General features: G+C 40.6%; 1 protein-coding gene across 10 annotated transcripts in view; it reads right to left on the reverse strand.

The window, feature by feature from the left end:
* Positions 1-24,235, reverse strand: part of LOC123767081 (INO80 complex subunit D) — a 76,533-nt gene extending 52,298 nt beyond the window's left edge. For 2 of the 10 annotated variants that reach the window (XM_069304782.1, XM_069304781.1), the window contains exons 1-2: positions 24,038-24,231; positions 16,388-16,480 (exon numbers count right to left, since the gene is read on the reverse strand). In XM_069304782.1, coding sequence (XP_069160883.1) covers positions 16,388-16,397 — 10 coding nt within the window. In that variant the 5' untranslated portion in view covers positions 16,398-16,480; positions 24,038-24,231. Of the gene's footprint in view, positions 1-16,387; positions 16,481-24,037 lie in introns of all 10 variants that reach the window. The other 8 variants (XM_069304780.1, XM_069304779.1, XM_069304778.1 and 5 more) reach the window with 6 other exon arrangements.
* Between the last annotated feature and the right edge of the window lie 310 nt (positions 24,236-24,545).

Here is a 24,545-nt window from a genome sequence, read left to right on the forward strand (position 1 = left end):
TTAAAGTGACTCTTGGCACGTTTTCCTGGATCTTCAAGATGCCTATTGGCATGTCCCCATCCACCTGGGATTCAGGAATTTGCTGGGAATCAGAGTGGGTCAGCTCTCTTGCCACTTTTGGACCCCTGCCATTTAGTCTGAACCTGGCTTCCAGAGTCTTTCACCCGACTAACCATGTGGTCCTTCAACATCTTCGTCTTCTATGGATAAGAGTTTGATTGGTTTTGGGGTTCCCAGTCGTGTGACTTGTCTGCTGACCAGAGATCTAGTCCCTTCCCAGCAAGATCACATTAGCTTCTTAGTTGAAGCTGTTCTGGAATACTAGGATTGCCTCCCTCTCTCTCCCCCTCCCACAGTCAACTCAACTGCAGCTGGTTTGTTGTCTACAGCTGGTGTTGGGGAGTCACTGGCTTCTCGCCAGGATGTTGTGTGCCTCTTGAACACCCAAACTTTACCTGTATAGTTTACTCTATGGGTCGTGTGTGGCTTAAGACACTATAGTGCTTATTTCAGTGAGCATCTTTTATCAAAATGAGGATTGTGTGGTGTGCACCTTGTTTTACACATGGTTGATCTTATTAGTCATCATTTTCCTCTTTCAGAGTTCAATTTCATGGTACTGTACTCTTTTTTTTTTTTTTTTTCCTCAGATGCTCTAGCTGTTCACAGTTGGCTTTACATTCACCTCTCATTCTCGTCGTGCTGGTCAGAGATAGCGGTCTTCTTGCCTGTGGAAGATGTGCAAGATGGTGCAGGAGTTTGCAGTGATCTGGATGACACTACAGAGCGTCTGCTTCCCATAAGGCACTGCCCTCCATCTTCATTTGGTGAAGATGTAAGATTTCATCTTACCCTGGAGGTCTATTGTCCCAACAGGATTGTTCAATGTATTCCCATCCCTTGAGGGAATGGACTCTTGAGAATAAACTGGTTTCTGGCTTCTTGGAATTTAGTCTTCAATGCAGTCTACATTTGAGGCACATCAAACACTCCCTCACACAGCCTCGCCCATTTCGGTATAATTTTGATACATAGGGTGGTATAGGGGCCTCATTCTTCAGGCTCTGTGAAACTTTTCAGACCTCTGCAGGTGTATCTTTCCAGAAAAGCCTGTCTGTGGCTCCCTGTTGCTACATACTAGATAGCTCCACGCAAGCCAATTCGCACCAGGCCCTTAAGAGTCTAAAAAAAAAAAAAAAAAAAAAATCTACTGGAGACCAGAGGCCAAAACCTAGTCCTCTCACAGAGGTGCAAAGAGCAGAAGCTTCAAGACAACTCTAACCAAAGGAATAGGCCACCAGAAAAGTACGATGAATGAAAACAAACAGCAAGATAAAATAAGAAAATTATTTCAAGAAAGACAAAAGTGAAAAATTTTCCCTAAATAAAATAGTACAGTACACGGTAAGTAAACTTTAAAATAAACACAGAAAATTGGCACCCAGAAGGCAACCCCATTCTCTTTCCAGCTAAAGCCACAGCTGCCGAACTCCATGCTTTTTCCAGTCTTAATCCTGGTGAACTCTGATTTAAATTTTGGCACTTCAAGTCTGAGTTTTCAGACAAGTGGAGGCAATCCTTAAGACACTGTACTGTGGGGGACCAATTTGCTTGTGTAGTGTTCCATTTTATGTATAACTACTTCATGTCTGTGTAGTTTATCACCTTCCTTGTTGTGTGGACTTTTAGAAACAATTTATGTGGAGTTCAATATGCCTAGAGTTGCCTTCCTTAACACTTTCGTGTTCTGATGACTGTCTCGACGTCATAAAACAAAAATACGCAGAGGCCCTGATGACGGTAACGCCATCATCAATTAATAAATTTGTAAAAATTCTATTTATTGTCTGCATATTATAGGAATGATTTTAACATGCACACCTTGATATTGCTAACAATTTGATACCACAATGAATACCACACTAAAAATGGAAGTGAGAAAGCCGAGAAGAGTACAGTATAAACATTTGAGTGTGATTTGTGCGTTCACAGCCAACGCTCGGCATACTGCGCGGATTAATAATTTTGTACAAATTTCATTTATTGTCCAAATATTATAGGACTGGTTATAAAAATGCGCACTGTGATATTGGGAAGAATTTGTTACCAAAATGAATGACGTATCCCGAAAATTTAGGTGAGAAAGCTGAAAAGATTATAAACATTTGAGTGTGGTTTGTGTGCTCACAGCCAACGCTCGGCCTACCTTGAGGTGCGCAGCTGGTCGCCCGGCAGGCATGCGAAAGTATTAAATGCTTACTAGCAATGCCCTTGTCCTGACAGTTACATACTCTGGTGGGTTTAGGTGCCAATATCCAAGAGAACACCTCCTTTGGGAGGAAGGCCTCACTTAGGTAGTGCATGAGTTTTTGACTCCTCTTTGAGACTTGGTAGTTGGGTGCTTATTGAGGATTTTCTTCTTTGGTTGGAAATGCAGAGATTTACACATGCTTGATCTTAAGGCACTATGCTCACATCTCGTGCGGCTGCACATTATTAAGTTGCATTATGTGTGGGTTCTCAACAAGCAATTCCTGTGCCTGGGTTTCCTGCTTGGCTTTAAAAAGCCAAGTAAGTGAAGTAAACTAAGTAAACCACTCACCAGTCTCGGATGTGGACTGGTATGTACTATCCACCCCAGTAACTCTCACCATTGGTGAGGGTCAGAATGCCTTGGCCATGTTTGGTGATTTTTAGGTCATTTCATTCAGTACCTCCACTAGCTGCTTACGTGTGTAATTGAAGCCTGCGACGTGTATCACTGCAGTTATGTTTTTATTCAGTCCCATCCAGGGCGGGTAGGGTTTCCCCGTCCTTAAGAGAAGTTCCACATTCCTCCTCCAGCTTTCCCCTCTCCATCCCGGGAGCAAACATTCCAGAATCTTTCCAGAAGAGCTCTGTCTGTGTCTCCCTGTTGCTACATACTAGATAGCTCCATGCAAACCAATTTGCACAGGCCCTTGCAAGTCTTAAAAAAAGCCTGTAACCTTACCTAGGTAGCTGTCCTTACCTAGGTTATGTGGAATGTGTATTGTGCTTGTTCCAGGATGAGGTACATCAGACAGCTGCCGCTTTCCAGGTCTGCGATTCCTGTGCTTTTAGTGCAGCTTTGTCGATTGATGAAGATTTAGCCACCCAAGAGGTGGCATGGGCATGAATAGCCCGTAATCAGCTTTGTCAGCTATGTCATCTTTCTGAAAACTCCAGGTCGACCATTATGTTATGATTATGTTAAGTATTATGATTCGAGTTGGAGCAGCTGGTGTTTTTAGTTTCCTTCCAGTTTTCTTTGCAATGGCTCTGCTGCCTCTACAGTTTTCAGAAATTGAACCTAATATTTTTGAAGTGTTGTTAGACCTTCCCGGGAGCTGCTCCTTCCATGTTTGTTAGAGGAGGTAATTGAGCTGCTGTTTCTCACTAGTGTTCCATTGCTCTGTTTTTTTCAGGGAAGTGTAGTTTGATGCTCAGTTTTTTCCTCCGGGAAGATGCTTTTCTTTCTACAAAGCATCTGGCATGGAACTTGGCTGTCCTGAAGTCTTTGTGTCTTAGGAGTTCCGGAGCTGGGTATGGGGTCCATGGAGAGTCTAAAGGGATCCCTTTCCACACTTTGTTGTTCTGACTTTCTGCATTTTTTTTTTTTTTTTTGCTTTGTGTTCCCTCTGTATGGGCTTCTGTTTTATGGCCTTGTGTATTTTATATTTACCCCATTATCTTAGGATAATCCCATTTTGTAAATCTTCCTTTCTAGTACAAACACTTTTCTGTACATGTTCCAGATTTTGGTGAAAGTTTTTTTTACCCCCCCTTTTAAGTATCTGTAAGTGCAGTGGCCTTATAACCCTTCAGACGTTGATAGGCCTGGATTCCAACACCCACTAGGTGGTTTTCCTGAATTTTGTTGGTCCTCGCCTTTTCCAGCTGGAACAGTGTTCTTCTAGTAGTTTGCCCCTTGACGTTGTTTATGCAGTAAGAGTTTGGCCTCAATTGCCTTCTTGGTCCCTCAATGCTGGGAGCCTTTTAGGTTTCTTTCCTGGCCTGGGGAGGGAGGAAGTTGTTTGCCTTCAGTTCTCGTCCCTTTTTTCTTTTGACATCGTCAGTCTGAGATGGGTCTCTCCTCTGCGAGGTCGTTTGGCCATTGCAAATAGGCCAAACACTGGCAGTTCAGTTTTCCTTCTGTTTTCAAAAGGGTCGTCATTCTGTCTTCCATTCTCACATGGGTCCTTCAAACTTAGCAGTGTGCTTTTATCATGTTCTACTTTGTTTTGCTCTTGCTTGACCTTCAGCTTTTCCTTGGGATTTTTGGGCAGCTTCTTGGTGTAATTGGCCTTGGCCCCTTCAACATTTTTTCCAGGTTCTGCTTGTTTTTGTTGGGGTGTTCTCGCGTCATGAGCGCCTGACAGCTGGGTGGATAGCACTTAGGATTCGTAGTCCAGAAGTTCCGGGTTCGATCCCCGGTGGAGGCGGAGACAAATGGGCAAAATGTTTCTTTCACCCTGATGCCCCTGTTACCTAGCAGTAAATAGGTACCTGGGAGTTAGACAGCTGCTACGGGCGCTTCCTGGGGGTGGAGGCCTGGTCGAGGACGGGCCGTGGGGACACTAAGCCCCGAAATCATCTCAAGATAAACTCAAGATGCTAGTTTTAGGGTTTTCCCTTTGGATTCCTGACTGGTTTGGGTATCTCACCTAGCTGCGTGTCTAAGCTAGGGGGTTTTTGGTGGTGGCAATCTCCTTATAATGCATTTTTTAAGGCACTGCCCCCTCATTAGTTTCCTTTGTGTTCCTTTAGGACATTAATGCCCTACCAGGGGTCCATGGAGGATATCCAGTGTCTCAAGAAACTCATACCTGCTAGATGGGGTTCTGGGAGTAGTTCTATTCCCTAGGCCCGGCCCAAGGCCAGGCTTGACTTGTGAGAGCTTGGTCCACCAGGCTGTGGACCTGGTGGACCAAGCTCTCGCAAGGCCACTCCAAGGTCCGCTTGGAGCGGCCTGCAGGCCCACATATCCACCACAGCCCTGTTGGTTCGGTACTTCTTGAAGAAAACTATCTAGTTTTCTCTTTAAGATGTCCACAGTTGTTCCAGCAATATTTCTTATACTCGCTTGGATGCTGTTGAACAACCTTGGACCTCTGATGTATATACTGTGTTCTCTGATTGTGCTAATGGCACCCCTGCTCTTCACTGGTTGTATTCTGCATTTTCTTCCATATCACTCCAGTAAGTTGTTATTTTACTGTGTAGATTTGGGACCTGGCCCTCCAGTATTTTTCACGTGTATATTATTAGATCTCTCTCATCTCCTTTCTGGGAGAGCTCTGAGACGATCTCAATAATTTAAGTGCTTTATTGTGTCTGTATGCTGTATATGTCCTCTGATCTCCCTCTATTTCAGCAATCTCTCCCATTCTGAAGTGGGAAGTGAGTACTGAGCAGTACTCAAGACGGGACAGCATAAGTGATTTGGATAGTACAACTATTGTGATGGGATCCCTGGATTTGAAAGTTCTCGTAATCCATCCTATCATTTTCTGGCTGACACAGTATTTGCTTGGTTATGTTCCCTAAATGTTAGGTTGTCAGACATCATTATTCCCATATCCTTGACATGCTGCTTTCCCACTATGGACATATCTGATTGTGTTTTGTACTCTGTATTATGTTTAATATCCTCATTTTTATCGTACTCGAGTACTGTACCTGGAATAAAGGTAATTTTCATGCTGTTTTTTGTATCATCTGCAAAGTATGATATGAAACTGTGACTTGTAGTATTTTTCTCTATATCTGATACAAGAATAAGGAAAAGCAGTGGTGCAAGGATTGTACCCTGATATACAGAGCTTTTAACTGCACTTGAACTTGATCTTATATGGTTGACTATTACTCTTTGTGTTCTGTTCGACAGAAAATTGAGCATCCACCGTCCTACTTTACCAGTTATTCCCATTGACCTCGTTTTGTGTGCTATCACTCCATGGTCACATTTATCGAATGCTTTTGCAAAATCCGTGTATGCCACATCTGCATTCTGTTTTTCCTCCAATGCCTCAGTGATTTTGTCAGAGGGGTCAAGTAGCTGTGAGAGGCACGATCATCCCACTCTAAATCCATGTTGGCCTGGGTTATGAAGGTCATTAGTCTCCATGAAACTGGTGACCTGACTCCTTATCACTCTCTCCAATAATTTTATTGTGGGATATCAGTGCAACTGGTCTATAATTCTTTGCCAATGCTTTGCTCCCTCCCTTGTGTAGAGGGGCTATGTCTGCTGATTTAAGTGTATCTGGTATCTCACCCGTGTTCAAGCTCTTCCTCCACACTATACTGAGTACCTGTGCTACTGGCACTTTGCATTTCTTCATAAATATTGAATTCCATGAGTCTGGACCCAGGGTTGAATGCATGGGCAGGTTATCAATTTCTCTTTCAAACTCTGCCACACTTGTGTTGATATCAGTTATATTTACAGGGGTTAGGCCACTTTCATGCTGTTTATTGGAGCGCTAAACATGTCTTCATACAGCTTTTTTAGGATTTGACTAATTTCTTTGTCATCCTCAGTGTATGAACCTTAACTCGTACGAATAGGTCCAATACTAGCAGTGGTTTTTGCTTTTGATTTAGCATATGTGAAGAAATATTTTGGGTTTTCTTTATTTCTTGAAATGCTTTCTGTTCTAGTTGCCTTTCTTCAATTTGATATGAATGCTTCAGTCTCCCTGATTAAATAATTCCTTCTTTGTATGCAAAGTCGTGTCTGCTTAAGCATTTACGTTATTCTTTTCTTTCTTTTGTAGTGTCATCTGCGTTCTCTTTCTACATTGGACCTCTTTCTGGCTTTCCTCAAGAGAACATGTTTCAGACAGACTCTATATGCTTCAGAAGACAGTTTTTCTATTACTTGTGTAGGATTTACATTACTTAGAGCAGTGTCCCATTGAATGTAAGTTCCCTGTTTATTTTCTCCCAGTCTATCCTTTTATTAAAATTGAATTTACTGAATAATCCCTCTCGCTTGATCATTGTTTTAGGTCTATTCTGAGTATTGATGGTAGAATTTTCACTTTAATGAGCTTGTGATCTGAGTATGTGGTATCTATCATAATGTCCCTGATTATGTCTTCATTGTTTGTGAAGACCAGAATATTTTCGTTCCTAGTTGACTCCAATATCTGCTGGTGAAAAGTGAAAATGTGTCACAGAATCTAAGTAGTTCTTTAATCTGTGGTTGGTTATGTCCAGCTAGATTTCCTAGATTATTGTTTGCCATTCTCCATCTTAGACTTGGCAGGTTGAGGTCACCTAGGAAAATACTATCAGGTAAAGGGTTTGCCAAATTATCACAGTTATTCTCTATTTTGTTTATCTGTTCTGTGAATTCCTCATCCATTGTATCTGGCAGTTTGCATATTAGAATAATAACTAAGTTTATTTTCTCTATTTTTACTCCCAGTACCTCCCAGTAAGGGAGCCGGTCGGCCGAGCGAACAGTACGCTGGACTTGTGATCCTGTGGTCCCGGGCGCCGGCGAGAAACAATGGGCAGAGTTTCTTTCACCCTATGCCCCTGTTACCTAGCAGTAAAATAGGTACCTGGGTGTTAGTCAGCTGTCACGGGCTGCTTCCTGGGGGTGGAGGCCTGGTCGAGGACTGGGCCGCGGGGATACTAAAAGCCCCGAAATCATCTCAAGATAACCTACAATCTCATTTGTACAGTTAAGGGGCTCCGAGCAAACAAGGTCTTCCCTAACTCTGTATACTCTGTATATTACTGTTCTCTCACAATTTATATCCATTTTGAGCATGCTTACCAGAATGTGTCCTTTGTTTTTTACATGCAGTTTTAACAGAGATGATGCAGGACTTGTAACATGTTTGGTTTTAGCAGAAATGGCTTCCTGTCATTTTTGCTACCCATATTATTTTTTGTTGTAGGAATCTATAGATGAGAATCTGGTTTAAGGGACCCTTTCCTTTTCCCTACATCTGTTTGGAGAGTTCTAGGTTGATTGACCAGTTATGCGGGGTCATATTGGTTCCTTCTGTTGTGCTCATGCTCCTGCTTCTTTTGGTTTTAATTTTCAGGCATGATGTGGTACATCAATCTTATGGTACATGATTTACTTCTTCTGTACAGCTGCTTATATGCAGAGCACTTCAGTTGGTTCCTTTCCTTTTCTTGCGAGGTTCTGTCCAGTTTGGGTTCCCCTTTTACTCTTGGACTCAGTCACTCCATGCTAATTTTTGTGGTGGTGGGGGAACCTTTGTTTACAGGTTCCAGTTCCTTCTTGACCTCTCTCTCTCCTTTCACTGCCTGGTCGGGTGGAGTGGCATACTATGGTATTGCAGTTTAGCTTGTTTATTCCTCAGTTTGCCTTCCACTATAGTTATAGCTTATTTGTGCATACTACCTTATTTACCTTGGCTACCTTCTTCCACCACTTTCCTATGTTCTTGGTTTCTTGATTTATACCTAAGAGGTTGTGTTGGGTACAGGGTTCTCAATCTGTTTTATTTTGTTTATTTATTTTGTTTGGGCTTGTTAGCTTCAAGATCTCTCAGTTCTCTGTTTGCCTTCACCTTGCAGGGTTTGCAGCAGGGCTCCGGTGCTGCTTTGCCAGTTATGATCTTCCCTTAGGATGTTTTTCACTCTTTCACCTGCAGAGGCAGATCTTGTGCCCTGTGTTCCTCATGTTTTCTCTGGGAGGGCACTCTGTTTCTTTTTCTGGCAGGCAGTGAGTTCTCTGTTCTGTGGTTCACCTTGCAATTTCCTCACTTTTTGTTGGGCTCCTTGCTCCTGCTTTGCTTTCCCGTCTCAGTGTCCTTTAGGACATAAATGCCCTACCAGGGGTCCATGGAGGATATCCAGTATCTCAAGAAACTCATACCTGCTAGATGGGGTTCTGGGAGTAGTTCTATTCCCTAGGCAGCATATGTCTGGTCAGTGGTTTCTTTTCTATGTGGAGTGATTTCTAAGTTTCATTCTAAGTGTCCACTTGGTCCAGGGGTTTGTCCTCTGTCCTCATGCCACTCCCTGGATGGATAGCTTCGGGTCAATTTCCACTCGGCTAGCCTTTCTTAGATTGAAGATTTTTGTACCTTTTTTCCCATGTCCAGGTGTTTCTGGGCTGGGTTTGTTGGCTGCAGTGGGGGTTTTCTGTTGGCTTGGCTGTGGTTCTGGGCATAAGTCAGTTAATAAGTTAAGACATGTGGGTCTGTTGCTAGTGTTTCTTGCCCCAGCAGTGGTGTAGACATTCATTTGACATTCAAATGTCAAATGACATTCATTTTGACATTTGACATTCATTTCATTTGTCCCTTCTTGTTATTGATGGTCCCTAATTTTTCTGTGTGCATTGTTTCTACGTACTGGTTTGGAGGTTTGCATTTTTGTCTGCTGGTATTTTTATGCTGTGTCCACAGGTTGTCCTGTCATTCCAACACGATACTGGAAACTCGTTAGTTCCCAGTATCTGTGTGGCTTCGGTCAGTTCCCACCTGCTCCTGCAAGTACCTAAGTGTAGTTACAGGATGAGAGCTACACTTGTGGTGTCCCATCTTCCCAGCACTCTTTGTCATATAACGCTTTGAAACTACTGACGGTCTTGGCCTCCACCACCTTCTCACTTAACTTGTTCCAACCGTCTACCACTCTATTTGCGAAGGTGAATTTTCTTATATTTCTTCGGCATCTGTGTTTAGCTAGTTTAAATCTATGAACTCTTGTTCTTGAAGTTCCAGGTCTCAGGAAATCTTCCCTGTCGATTTTATCAATTCCTGTTAATATTTTGTACGTAGTGATCATATCACCTCTTTTTCTTCTCTCTTCTAGTTTTGGCATATTTAATGCTTCTAACCTCTCCTCGTAGCTCTTGCCCTTCAGTTCTGGGAGCGACTTAGTAGCATGTCTTTGCACCTTTTCCAGTTTGTTCATGTGCTTCTTAAGATATGGGAACCACACAACAGCTGCATATTCTAGCTTTGGCCTAACAAAAGTCATGAACAATTTCTTTAGTATATCGCCATCCATGTATTTAAAAGCAATTCTGAAGTTAGAAAGCATAGCATAGGCTCCTTGCACAATATTCTTTATGTGGTCCTCAGGTGATAGTTTTCTATCTAGAACCACCCCTAGATCTCTTTCTTTATCAGAATTCTTTAAAGATTTCTCACATAATATATAGGTTGTGTGGGGTCTATGTTCTCCTATTCCACATTCCATAACATGACATTTATTAACATTAAATTCCATTTGCCAAGTGGTGCTCCATATACTTATTTTGTCCAGGTCTTCTTGAAGGGCATGACAATCATCTAAATTTCTTATCCTTCCTATTATCTTAGCATCATCAGCAAACATGTTCATATAATTCTGTATACCAACTGGTAGATCATTTATATAGACAATAAACATCACTGGTGCAAGAACTGAACCCTGTGGTACTCCACTTGTGACATTTCTCCAGTCCAATACATTGCCTCTGATTACTGCCCTCATTTTTCTATCAGTCAGAAAATTTTTCATTCATGTTAGAAGCTTACCTGTCACCCCTCCAATATTTTCCAGTTTCCAGAACAACCTCTTATGTGGAACTCTGTCAAAAGCCTTTTTTAGGTCCAGATAGATGCAGTCAACCCAACCATCTCTTTCCTGTAATATCTCTGTGGCTCGATCATAGAAACTGAGTAAATTCGATACACAGGATCTTCCAGATCGAAAACCATACTGTCTGTCTGATATTATATCATTTCTCTCCAGGTGTTCTACCCATTTAGTTTTGATTAGTTTTTCCAATACTTTCACTATTACACTTGTCAATGATACAGGTCTATAATTGAGGGGGTCTTCCCTGCTGCCACTTTTGTAGATTGGAACTATGTTAGCCTGTTTCCACACGTCTGCTACGATTCCTGTACACAGGGATGCCTGAAAGATCAGGTGAAGTGGAATGCTGAGCTCAGATGCACATTCTCTCAGAACCCATGGTGAAATGCCATCTGAGCCAGCTGCTTTGTTCTTACTGAGCTCCTTCAGCATATTTTCCACTTCATCTCTTCACAAATCCACAGCATTTCCTGTGCCATCCTCTAGGGGTTTTTGGTCTTCTCCTTTCCTCCAACTACTTGGGCTGGATGATGGAGCAACAGTCTCGCTTCATGCAGGTCGGCGTTCAATCCCCTACTGTTCAAGTGGTTGGGCACCATTCCTTCTCCCTGTCCCATTCCAAATCCTTATCCTGATCTGTTCCAAGTGCTATATAGTTTTAATGGCTTGGTGCTTTTCCCCCGATAGTTCCCTTCCTTCCTTCCTTTCCTCCACACCGGGAAAATGCCCATGCCCGGTGTGGAGCTCTTGTTCTCTGTGATGAGTTAACAACAAGGAGGCAACAATGGAGCCCTCCCAGAACACCAGTGTAGAATGTAATGAAACACTTCTTTCTGGTGGGTCCTTTGGTAGCACCCTGAACACACCTTGGTGTGGTCGAGTTTTGGTTTTGTATTTTTGCTTGCTTTTTGATACTTTGAGAACTAATCTCCCATTTAAAGCATTGTGCCTATGGAAAATCTGCTCCAGTTATGAATAGCTGACTTAAAATCAGTTACTTAGGATACAACACATTCCTGGGAATCCATAGCCTCAGAGAAGGAAATAAAGAGCATTCAAAGAAATTATTACTGTTTATATATATATATATATATATATATATATATATATATATATATATATATATATATATATATATATATATATATATATAAAAAAGTGAGTGAGTGAGTGAGTGAGTGAGTGAGTGAGTGAGTGAGTGAGTGAGTGAGTGAGTGAGAGTGAGTGTGTGTAATTACCTAAGTGTAGTTACTGGATGAGAGCTACGCTCGTGGTGTCCCATCTCCCCAACCCTCGTGGTGTCTCACACGTCGTCGTGTGAGAGTGAGTGTGAGAGAGTGAGAGTGAGACCTTCCTGTACAAAACCAAACTGTGAGCCTGATATTGTCATTACTTTCCAGGTATTCTGTCCATTTGCTTTTAATAATTTGTTCTAGTGCATATATTACCTCACTTGTCGATGATGTAAGTCAACAGTTTAGTGGGTCTTCCCTGCTTTCATTTATAGAGACTGAAACAGTGTTTGCCTTTTCCCATTTGTCAACTAAGCTTCCTGTTTGTAAGGATGTTTGGAAGATTATCTGTAGTGAGGCACTAATCTCAGATACACATTCCCTTAGTACCCAAGACGAGACTTAATCTGGTACAGTTGCTTTATTTCTGTCTAGCTTCCTGAGCAGTTTTCTATTTCTTCTCTAGACTATTATATACAGTACTGTACTCTAATTTACATTTGAAAATTTGAAAGTCAATATTGAGGCCGGTTTGCTGAAAATTTCATCCTGCACGATCACACTTTCAAACCGTTTATTTAGTGTGTCACACATTTCCTTTTCAGTCTCTGCTAGTCATCTCCCATTTGAAAGCTTTAGATTTTATCTTTGACTTACAATTTGCTTTTTTATGAATTTATAAAATAGAGCAGGTCCTGTTTTATATTTGTCTACTATGCCCTTTTCAATGATTCTTCTTGTCTCTCTTCCCACTACAGTACTGTGAAGTTTTTTCTTGGTTTCTTGTTTGTAGTACAGTACTTCAATGTTTCTGAATTTGGTCACTTCCTATACTGAATCCATTTTGTCGTCTTTTGTTCTCTGCCCCTCTCATAATTTCTATTGAACCAGTCTTGATCTTATTATATTACTTGTTTTGGTAGAACTATTTGGATGCCTTTCTCATAGATCTCGCAAACACTAGACTACATCTAATTTTTTTCCTTACTTAACAACAAAAGTGGATGGAGTATACCTGGAGTGGGTTCTGAGGTGGTGTTCTCCCAAGTGCAGCCTGAGGCTGAGGCCCGAGATCAGATCAACATCTGAGGCCTGAGACTGTTCAACACACTTCTACTACACATAAGGGGTATAAATGGCCGACCGGTCACAGTGTTCAAGAGAGAACTTGATGAGCACCTCCAAGGGATACCCAATCAACCAGGCTGTGACTCATACGTTAGGCTGCGAGCAGCTGCGTCGAACAGCCTAGTTGACCAGTCCAGCAATGAGGCGACCTGATTGAGGACCGGGCCGTGGGGATGCTAAACCCCAAAACCATCTCAAGGTAAGGTAAGGAGGCCAGGCTTAACTTGTGATTACTTGCTCCAACAGGTAATCATGAGCGTCACCACTTTTGTCCCAGAAATGTTTCTTAAATTTGTTGAGAGGATATTAAAGAGACATGGACCTCAGATGTTCAACAGTGTTCTCTGTGTCTAAAGCATGTCTCCTTCATTGGTTCTATTCAGCTTTTTCAATTGTCATTTGCTCTGGTATTTTACTCTGTTGTGCATATTAAGACCCAAGCCTGCCTTCCAGTACCTTATTTGTACCTTATACATCTTGTCTCCTTTCTACAAAGTACATTTTGAGAGCTTGGAAACAGTCCCAATAATTTGGTGCCTGAATCTATTCATGTTGTTTATGTTCTTTGTATTCTCTGTTTCAGAAATCTCTCCTGATTTGAAAGGGGAAGCAAATACCAGCCAGTAATCAAGGTGATAAAGCTTAATTGATTTGAATAGCTAGATCATTGTTGTGTAATCCCTGGATTTGAAGATTCTTGTAATCCACACTATCATATTTATGGCTGACAATATGTTTGCTATCTTCATTAAATGTTAAGTCATCTGATATCATTATTTCCAGATCCTTTACATGTCTGTTTCCTTCAGTAAGGGGATCATTTTGTGTCTTGTATCACATTGCACTTAACTTCTTAATTGTTATCATACCTAAGTACAGTATCTGAAATTTGTCACTGTTACGACTCGAGCTCTTTTCACCTGCCTAGTTGAAGACTTTATTTACACTGGCTTGTAGTTATTCAGTGTCTTCTACAGAGGTATTTTTCTTGCTGATTTTTATATGAAGCTCATCCTTGTGACAGAAGAACGAGACACAACAGTGGTGCACGTGCCGTGTCCTCAGGTACATTGCACTCCTTCAGGGCACTCCAACTCAATTTAGTTTACATTCTCTTTGACAGGAAATTAAATGTCAAACTTCCTACTTTACCCATTATTCCTAGTGATCTTGTTTTATGATTTATAACTATGGTCAATTTATATCCAGGTCTGTATTTCATTTTGCATAAATATACTTAAAATCTTATTCACATCTCTCTTTGTTATATCCACTTAGATACAGTACTTCTTGTTATATCACCTCATACTCATCATCTGTCTAGACAATGTAAATTAAATTTGTAATCTCTTTTTCATAAGGTAAGTTTTTAATTCCTTGGATTAACTTTTTGTCATCTTTGTACATGTTTAAGTCAATTTATGTCCACTCTATAGAATGGTGACCAAAACTGAACTGCATAATCTAAATGAGCCTAACAAGGGCAAGATAGTGCTGAAGAATAACTTTAGTTGTTTTATTGTCAACACTCGGGGAAATAAGTGCCAGTATCCAATATGGCCTCCACCACCGTCTCACTTGACTACTACTTCCAACCATCTACCGCTATGTTTGCAAAAGTGAACTTTCTCATTTTTGGGGGGGGGGGGGTCAGCTTTGTTTCTTTAGTTTGAACCTATGTCCTCTTGTTCTTACGTTGCACTTTTCAAATACAGTACAGTATTCTTCTTTGTCAATTCCTGTTATTACTTTGTGCATAATGATCACATCACCTCTTTTTCTTCTTCTAGTTTTGGTATATTTAATGCCCCTAACCTTTCCTTGTGTGTGAAGCTCAAAATTTATTGTTGTTGCAACACAATGAGACAAAAAGCCTGTTTCCTCTCAAATTAAAAACACAATTCTTTACAAAAACCACTACTGTACCGGTAATGTACCAGGAAGCTACGTTACCCAACTTCAAAAGATGGTTTAGAGGTATGACCATACCTAAGCACTAAACTTAAAAATCTATACCAAGATATGCTCTCAAGGTACTGTCAGGAATTTAAATAATCAGAAAATATCAGAAAAAAATACACAAGGTGACACCATAAAGTATTTCCCTTCTGGGAATAAATAATAGTAGTTGAACCAGCTATCTCAGCAGGGAATGTAACTACAATATAGTACTAAAAATAATGCATCCCCTTTATTAGTGGTATTATCATTTCCCACTTTCATGGGAGCAGTGAAGGGCATTACACCAAAGAAAATTTGGAAGCCGTATAGGAAAAGAGAGCAATAGGCATTTAAAGGAGACACCTACCTATTCACCATATCTTATCCATCACACATCAACAACAACAACAACAATGTGCACCACCACACTCCAGCATATTGTCCACACCGGCACTCACTGCTTCATACAGTTAAGTAAATGTATCATCAAGCCGTCATATACAGTACTGTCCTTTCAAACAACACAGTTGCTTGCTCTTCACAAAATGTTACTACACAGCCTTGACTCTTACCATATCTTGTGAAATTTTTACATCCAATCTCCTCTAACTTGCTCTCACTTAGCATGTTTGCCCCAATAATCTTTTTGGATGCCATCTCCTACATGTACCCTCAAATTTAACTGAATACTGTACGCTCGTAATGAGTCAATTCCTTCAGTGCATCGGTTCATTGAGTATAGCCACTCTTGCTATTCTACTCAACACTGATATTTACAGACATTTCCACAATATCTTTCCCCCGTCATTTTTATTCATACTATATTCTCTTGGCACCATGTATCCATGTATGCTGCTCAAGACTGTCCATCTATATTTTTACAATAAATAATTTCACACATTTGTGTCACCCCATTATCTTGCCTCAGAAGAGAACAAGAAGCACAACCACTCCTTCAAGCACTCCTCGGGCCTTCTCCCTATTTGACTTTCTAACAAAGGCTTGCATTGCACCAGCTGCTTTCAATCCCTGACTCGTGCAACTCTCAACTTCTACCACACTATTTTTTTTTTTTAATAACACACCCCAGATACTGAAACTGATTAACCACTTTTATCTTTTCTCAGTCACACTAATTGTCTACAGAATTCAGTTTCCTCTCCACTACCACATTCACTTTTCCGTCTCCTCTCACACGGTCCATGATACTGTACATGACACACTAACTCCCACATTGCATTCCTTGTATCCTGTACTCCCCATATTACTGCTCACAGTTTGTTTCAAAATCACTCTCACCTCGCATATAAAAAGAGCACAATGAGTACAATAAATTGAATGATTCCATAGCCATGTGTACCAAATGTGAAATATTTTAATATTGTTGAGAGGCTGACTGAAATGACTCCTTCAAATAATATGGGAAAAATAATTTTGCATTACTGCCACCAAAGAAGCTACAAAGTCTGACAACATACCAAACTGCATGATGCTAAGGCATATCTGTACCAAATTTAACGTAATTCTTTTGGTTTGTTGAGATAATGACCATTAACAAAGACCTCGTCCTCCTGTAAAAATGAAGTAAAAAAATTACTATAAAGCTACAAAGGCCAAAACAAAAGCCAAAATAAATACATTATTTTCACGGCTTTCATTCAAAGCATTAAAAACATATGACCCCAAGGTATGTGTGTGTACAAAATCTCAAGTAATTCAGCTGAAGCAATGTTGGAAAGTTGAGCAGAAACAACAACTTCCAAAGCATTGTAATGCAGTGATCAATACATTAGCCAAAAAGATAACGTGACTTTATTTTTCTTCATTCAGGAGTATTTCCACATTCCCAATGCCTGCATTTTGGTAGAAGGGAAGGAGGGATGCAGAGGCACCATGGTAGTTGTCATCATATTGTCACCATGTCCGACTATTGTATACAAGCAATACACCCTCAAGGCTTACATCTACAGCAAGGAGGAGGAGGAAGAGAAAGGCATCGTGTTGGTTGTTACCTTGAAAACTCCAATTACTGGACAAGAGCTGTGTAAAGATAAGATATACATATCCAAAGAGATACCTGTATACCTATCACCCACTGTTTACAACTAACTAAAAATCAAGACAGTATCCAACAAACTCAAGAGTAACATGGCTTAGTGATCTATTTATGTCCCTTGTGTATATTTACATAGATGCTCGACCTACAGACACGCAAAATACTCCAAGTTCAATGACTAACGGCACATTCATTTACATATTTCACATGCCTAGGATAAGCATAAGTTTACCCATCATTGTTGAATTCACCACTCAAAGCCCCTTCTGAACTAATACAGTATTTTCTCATAATATATCTTTCTTCAATGAACAAATCCACAAGGGCCGTGATGAGGGTTCGAACCTAAGTCCGGGATGATCCCAGACGCAACTTAGACAACTGCGTCAAGACATGGTAAAAGAATTGCAACCCGGAGTGCTACTGCTCTCACGAGGATTCTGCAGCTTCTCTGAAGCACAAGCCGGGGTTTCACACAATTTGATATAGCACACTATTGTGATTTCTGTGTGTATCTCTCTGTTCCTTTTAAAAAAATGATTGAACAAGGAAATACCCTAAGCATAAGGTCTGGAAAAATGCACTACAGTACCACTATGGGTCTCGTTCATTGACCAACTTTTTTAAAAAGGGAGAGAAAAAGAATTCAAAGAAAATCATTTGAGCTGGAGAATATACCACAACTTAGGTGTGGAATAAACATATTCAATGTTACAATGCTCACTTCTAGGATTTTGAATAGCAATACAGTAGACCCTCGAATAACGAATTTAATCCGTTCCGGCGCCGTGATCGTCATGTGAAATGGACGTCATACAAAACGAATATCCCCACTGACAATAATAGAAATCAAATTAGTCCATTCTACCACCGAAAAACATCAATATGATATTCGATGTTTTAAATAATGGAGCAGCCATTACATACACTGAACAAACCTTTATGACATTTTTTTCTTCAAATTTGTTCAATTTTGTTTTCATTTTTTGTATAGCAAAAGGTTCGTTCAGTGTTTGTCAGGTAGGCTGCTCCATGTTTCTTATAAAAAAAAATGAAAAAAAAAAAACAAAAAATGAAAAAAAAAAGAAGAATTTTGAAAAACAGAACAAATATCAAAAAGGTATCTATCTATTCATAGCGTTTGCCCGAAACGCTATGCATACTAGTGGCTTTAGGTATTGTATGTACTACCTCTATCTTTAAATCTAACAATGTTTGTACTGTAACGCTGCAACTATGTATGTACTGTTCCTAAATAAATTATTATTATTTTTATTATCATCATCACCATTATAACTAGGGCTTCTGCAAGAAAGATAAATAGGCTATTTCTAATCATATGTAAATGTATTTTTGTGCCATTTTTGCATTTAATTGTTATTAACCAGCATCAAAAGCAAAGACAGAAATCATCTCCTTTCAGTTGTCAACGAAATCTCTATGTTTATCTTATGTACAAGCCAGAATTATTTCAATGGTATGCCCTAGAGGAGGTTGATATCGCACTCTGTTGAGAATGCCTGGGTTAGGTGATAGTAAACATGGCAGGAGGGCAAGTGTTGATGACTGGACTAAAGCTATTGTCGTCCCTATATATAAAGGATAGCAGTCAAACTCTTGGGACCTATTGGGGGATAAGTTTACTTAGCATCCTAATGGCAAATGCATGCAACAGTGCACACAGAGAATCGGAGACAAAACCGGGTCAAGTGTAAGAAGGAAGTGGGGTTATTCACATCAGACTTATAATGTGAGAATGGTTATTGAATAGCTTCTTGCAGAGGAAAGTTGAATGCTGCTTTTATAAATGTATGAAAACTTTATGACTTGGTTGATCACGAGTGCTTGTGGAAGATGATAAAAGGTTTATGGAGTGAGGGTTCATCAACAGCATCAATATCAGAGCATGTATGTAAGAATGGGGTAACAATGAGAGAGGGAGAGTATATCATGGTGTTAAGAGTTGACTTTTCAATAACACTAGATCTACTTATCCCCCCCCCCCCACCCCCACCACTGGTATCTTCCCAAAAGGAACTTCCTGTTTTCTGAACAATTTTTCTTAAATAATATCCTAATCTCTTCATTTGCTCTCTCTATTTTTTTTAATCTTTCATATACTTATTGATTTCATTGTTTCTTGCCTTTCTCTATCGATCACCTATTTTTTCCTCATCAACGGCTCTTGCCACTTCCATACAACACCAAGCAATTCCTTTCAACAAATTTATACAATGTCACACACTTCCTAGGTATCCTTAAACATTCTTAGTATACATATCACATGCCACCAGGGTACTAATCTACCAGTTATCTATTACTCAACTTCTTAATTTGTATTTTTTTCACCTCTTGGATTCTTGTAAGGCTAGATAATCCTTTCATTATTAATCTTATCTCACATACCACCACATTGTAAGCAGACAACCCTCCAGATGTTCCTCTTACTGCTGGCCCAAACTTTGATGCAATTCTCTCCCTAAACATTAATTTTTGTATATCTACATGCCCAACATGTAATTTGAAATACAAAGCCGAGTTTTAATACATAAATTGTTCAATCTATAGCAATAGTTGTTTTTACATGACACTATTTACACCCAAGTCATTCTTGGAGCCTATTCCCATTCTTATATTTAAACTACCTATTACAATTATTCAGTAATTCCTTGGTATGTACGTATTATATCGTCTCATTCACAAAATTACCTAAAAAACTCTCTTATCATTTACATCATCACACAGAACACTTAAACTCATAACTGCCATCTTTAGCCTACCTTTCCCCAACATGAATTTCTCACACATGCCCCTTAAATTGTTAAAGTAATTCAATGCTTCAGAAGCATAACCTACCCTCATTCATTGGAGTATGAATACTCAATTATCAGGAGTATGTATACTCCTTCCTAATTCCTCTCATTTGTTTCTCACTCCCACTCTTATAAAATCGACTCCATTCCACTTATGACTAACTTGTCTCAATTGTCTTGCATAAACCAAATGCATCAAACTTTCCTTACTTACAACACTTTCACAATTTCTTATGTTTATTAATATTTGTCCCTCAAGCATTCATTCTACCAGGGAAGGAATATGGTACCAAGAAAAATTCCTTAGAATTATTAATGTGACATGTGAATAACTAATATTGATTTTTTAGCTAGGTGTCTACCTTAATGTCATCCTACAGTTTAAGGACTGCAAATCTGTTTGAAAATAGAACAAAAATATATCAAAACTTTATGAACTCAGAAACATTCATTCGTAGATAATAAATCCTTCTAATTTTTATCATAATTCTCTTTATATACATTTTATGTTCTAGCATTTGTTATTAGAGCATATGTGAAGAGTTCCTGGCATCTGTGTGTTCTATCCACTGGTGCAGGTACCATGGTTATTTCTGGTACAGGGATGGATACCAAACAGGCCAGATACCAGACTTTACCCAATATGCAGTAACACATTTAAATAATTCAAGTACAGGATGTATTCAAATTAGCGCACACAGTGAAACATTTGAAGTTATGGTTTAGGAATCTTAAAATTAACAAAAGTATAAATGGGAGCTACGAACATAGTGGAGGATACTTCTGGTCTTCAATTGAAGATCTTTAAAGAAAACTGTTCTGTTCTTGTATAAGGGGCATGAACAGAGCTGAAGAAATACAGGCAAACCTCACACCAGCCATTAATGAGACTTGTGACCTCCCTTCTCTAGTATTGTTAAACAACTGCATAATATCACTTCTGTAATGGTTGAGAAAGTGGTTAAGAAAGCTAATCTTAAACATAAAACATAACACTGTATAAATATCTGTTCATGTGTCAGACATTCCATCCGATGATATAATGCCATCTATAACATCTTTATTTCGACTGGGTCTCCAATGAACGTTCAAACATTTCTGTCCTCTCTGATAAACAATTGCACCCAACAAGTTGTTTAGCAAAATATTGCCCTCAATGGTACAAAATCTTGTTACTCAAGGTTTTGTAAGCTTCTTGGTACCACTGACTACTCAGTATAAAGCCCTCAAGCTGGCCCTGTTCTTTCTCAACACAGTACATACCCAACGTTCCACAGAAACACAACAGACTAACCATTCTGTAGTGGGTTTTCGTATGGTCTGCTTAACTACAATGTGAAAATTTATAAATTTATTAGTTGAATGCAGTTTACATACCAACAAGTCAATGGAATTAAGGTGTGTTTTTACAAGTTTTTAGTTTTGAATTAGTGTTTTAACTACTGTATGTTCATAGCATACCCATTAAGAATTTGCTTTACACCAGAATAAATTGTTTCACTGTATATAATGAACTAATTTGAACCCTTTCACAGCAGCAAAAGGGTCAAGATTAGAAAAACTGGTGCAAAGTTTATTATTTTGTTTGACATTTTATTTAGACTAAGAAAATTGGTTATATAATTATAAATACTAACAAAAACAGTTTTGAATCTCCGTAATATAAAACAAAATATGGTCCAAGAAAATCAATATCAAGCCATATGTGTTAGACATAAAATATCATTATACATTATATACAAAACACACATTCAATAAACATAATTGACAGAATATTTTACAATGTTGGTTTTGGTTTTTAAAAGTTTCTAGTTTTTTTTAATTAGTGTTTTAAGTACTGTATGTTCATAGCATACCCATTGAGAGTTTCCTTTACACCAAAATATATTGTTTCACTATATAATGAACTAACTTTAACCCTTTCACAGCAACAAAAGGGTCAAGATTAGTGAATATCTAATAAGAAAAATACTGTAGGTAATTTCTTCACTAAGTGCTGTATAACAAAATATTTATGTTGTCAATAGCAAGAAAAAATAAAAAAAAATAAGTGAAAAATCCTTTTTTTTTTTTTTTTTTTTTTGAGTCATTAATATAAACATCAAAAATATACAGTACAATATACCTGCTTGATGGGATTCTGGGAGTTGTTCTACTCCCCAAGCCCGGCTCGAGGCCAGACTTGACCCGATCTTAATACCACATGTGGAGCCATATCTGTGGTGGGTCCCTACTGTCCTCCTACTCACAAAGACCAGTCTGGGAGCAGACTGGTCTTGTGAATACCTGACCTCAAAGGTTGTTTTATGAGTCCCACAGGCCCATATATCCATTGCAACCCAGCCAGTCCACCACTTCCTGCAGGAGCTTATCTTGATATATATAGCAAGCACAACTAGGCGAGTATGCACGCACAACACAACACAACACACATGGTGGTCTGCTGCACACTCAGCTTGTACAAGTCCCGAGTGTCTTAATGCTCCAGTTTTCATGTTAATATATTTTTATTTCACATTTGTATATAACTACGTACAGTGGTGTATTAAATCCATTTTCAACATTTTGATCGTCTTGCTCAATGGGGCAAGTAGGTGGAACATTCATCACTGACATGTATTTGTAAATCCTCGACTAAATTCTTCAACGAACATTCAGGTGTTCCTTGAAAACCTTAGGAAGGATATAAAGTAACTCTTCTGAGGAAAGTTGTGAAGTAATTCTCCCAAGGAAGGTCATGGAGTAATAATCCTCCTCCTGAGGAAGGCCATGAAATAATAATCCTCCTGAGGAAGGCTATGAAATAATCCTCCTGAGGAAGGCCATGAAGCAATCCTCCTGTGGAAGGCCATGAAGCAATCCTCCTGAAGAAGGCCATGAAGCAATCCTCCTGAGGAAGGCCATGAAGCAATCCTCCTGAGGAAGGCCATGAAGCAATCCTCCTGAGGAAGACCATGAAGCAATCCTCCTGAGGAAGGCCATGAAGCAATCCTCCTGAAGAAGGCCATGAAGCAATCCTCCTGTGGAAGGCCATGAAGCAATCCTCCAGAGGAAGGCCATGAAGCAATCCTCCTGAAGAAGGCCATGAAGCAATCCTCCTGTGGAAGGCCATGAAGCAATCCTCCAGAGGAAAGCTGTGAAGCCTTCTACATAAAAGGCCTCAAAAAAAAAAAAAAAAGGTGCAGAAATACACACAGGTTCTCGAGCTTTTAAAGTGGTGCCACGTGATCCTAATTTGCTCGACAACCTGTAATACAGCACCAACAAGGCACCGAGACGCGCCATTTCGTCATGCAGCGATTGGGCGTCCGTCTACGTATATATTGATCCCAGCGAGCAGTAAACTCACCACATGGATGGTATATTTCAAAGCCTCAATTAAAACGTTTCTTTTGGAGCCAAGTCCATATTTTTAAGTTAATGTTATATGGAAATTATTGTAGCCTAGCCTAAAGGCTTATATAAATACTGCATAATGATATTTGGGCCTAAATTGAATAAGTTTGCCCTATCTTGTGTGAGACTTCCTGCAAATACAATATACTTGTCTTTTAAACACTGGCTAATGAATAGAAGCGCTCTGTATACTATACAAAATTTAAAAGCACAAAATATTGAGGTTAACACATACTTAAAACATGTGCTCCCAGTTAGCAAGACTGTGGCCACATGTGCACATGTGGCTAGGCCATGTAACCTGGCAGTTTTAAGTCAAGGTAAGAGTCCTCCTACACTTCACCAGCACAAGTTCTTGACTTAAAAGTGTGACTTGTAAGGCCAGAGAATCAGTCATTGGGTTAAGTGTGAGCCACAAGTGCCTCCACCTGTAAGTGCCTCCCCCAAGATGCCACCCTTCCAGTCCTTCCCTCCCCCTGTCCCACAACCCCCCTCCCCTGCCCCGGGGTCACAGGTCACACAGGGTCACATCAGTCCATATACCCCCCCCTCCCCCCTCTCTGGGGCGACCAGATGGGGGTCGTCGCCATGGCAACCCGCCCCCCCCTTGTTTACCTCACAGCACCTGCAATGTTGACTTTCCTTCACCCATTATTTCTCCCTCTTCCATATTCCTCACACCCATGAAAAGCAGTTGCCCGGGACCCGTGAGGGTGCAGGATGCGGGGCCCGGGGCCAGCCTGGGGCCCTGGGGCCCTCACACCCCAGAAAAATAGGCTGCAAAATAAGCCAACTGCGTTGGCGGAGCCGATCTTTCAAGTCGGGATATTGTGGACAATTCGCCGTCCTGGCCGCATATTTACCTGGTCTTGTAGCATTTTATGTCACCTAGATGCTGGGGGAGCTAGCCTCGGGGCCAGATGGGAGCGGCGAGAGGCGTGGCGGACATGTAGGTGTGGGGTTATCGCGTTATTCTCGGGTGGAGGAATGGCGGCGGCGCAACAATAATGGTGAGCGGCGCCTTAGTGCACAGGCTCGCTCGGCCCCGCACCGCCATGTTTGGTCGCCCCGGCCCGACCACACCACTTCTCGCCCGATTCCTCCCTCGCCCGGCACACCCCCGCCTCCACCACGGCCTCGCCCTCTACGTTAAGACTTTAATGAGCGGCGGGAGGGCCGTGCGGGGCGAGACATGCCGCCATAACATAGGTATCGCCGTGCCAGTTAGAGGTGCCCGCTGGAGCCGATGTGCGGGGGATTTGCGGTCATGTGGGTTGGTGGGAGATGTGGCTCGCAGGGCGCGGGCCGGCGCCCTGGCCACGCCCTGGCACCCGTGCGGGTACTTGCAGGCGAGGCAGCCGGGTGTCAGGC

Source organism: Procambarus clarkii, chromosome 53 (genome assembly GCF_040958095.1).
Source record: "Procambarus clarkii isolate CNS0578487 chromosome 53, FALCON_Pclarkii_2.0, whole genome shotgun sequence".
NCBI lineage: Eukaryota > Metazoa > Arthropoda > Malacostraca > Decapoda > Cambaridae > Procambarus > Procambarus clarkii.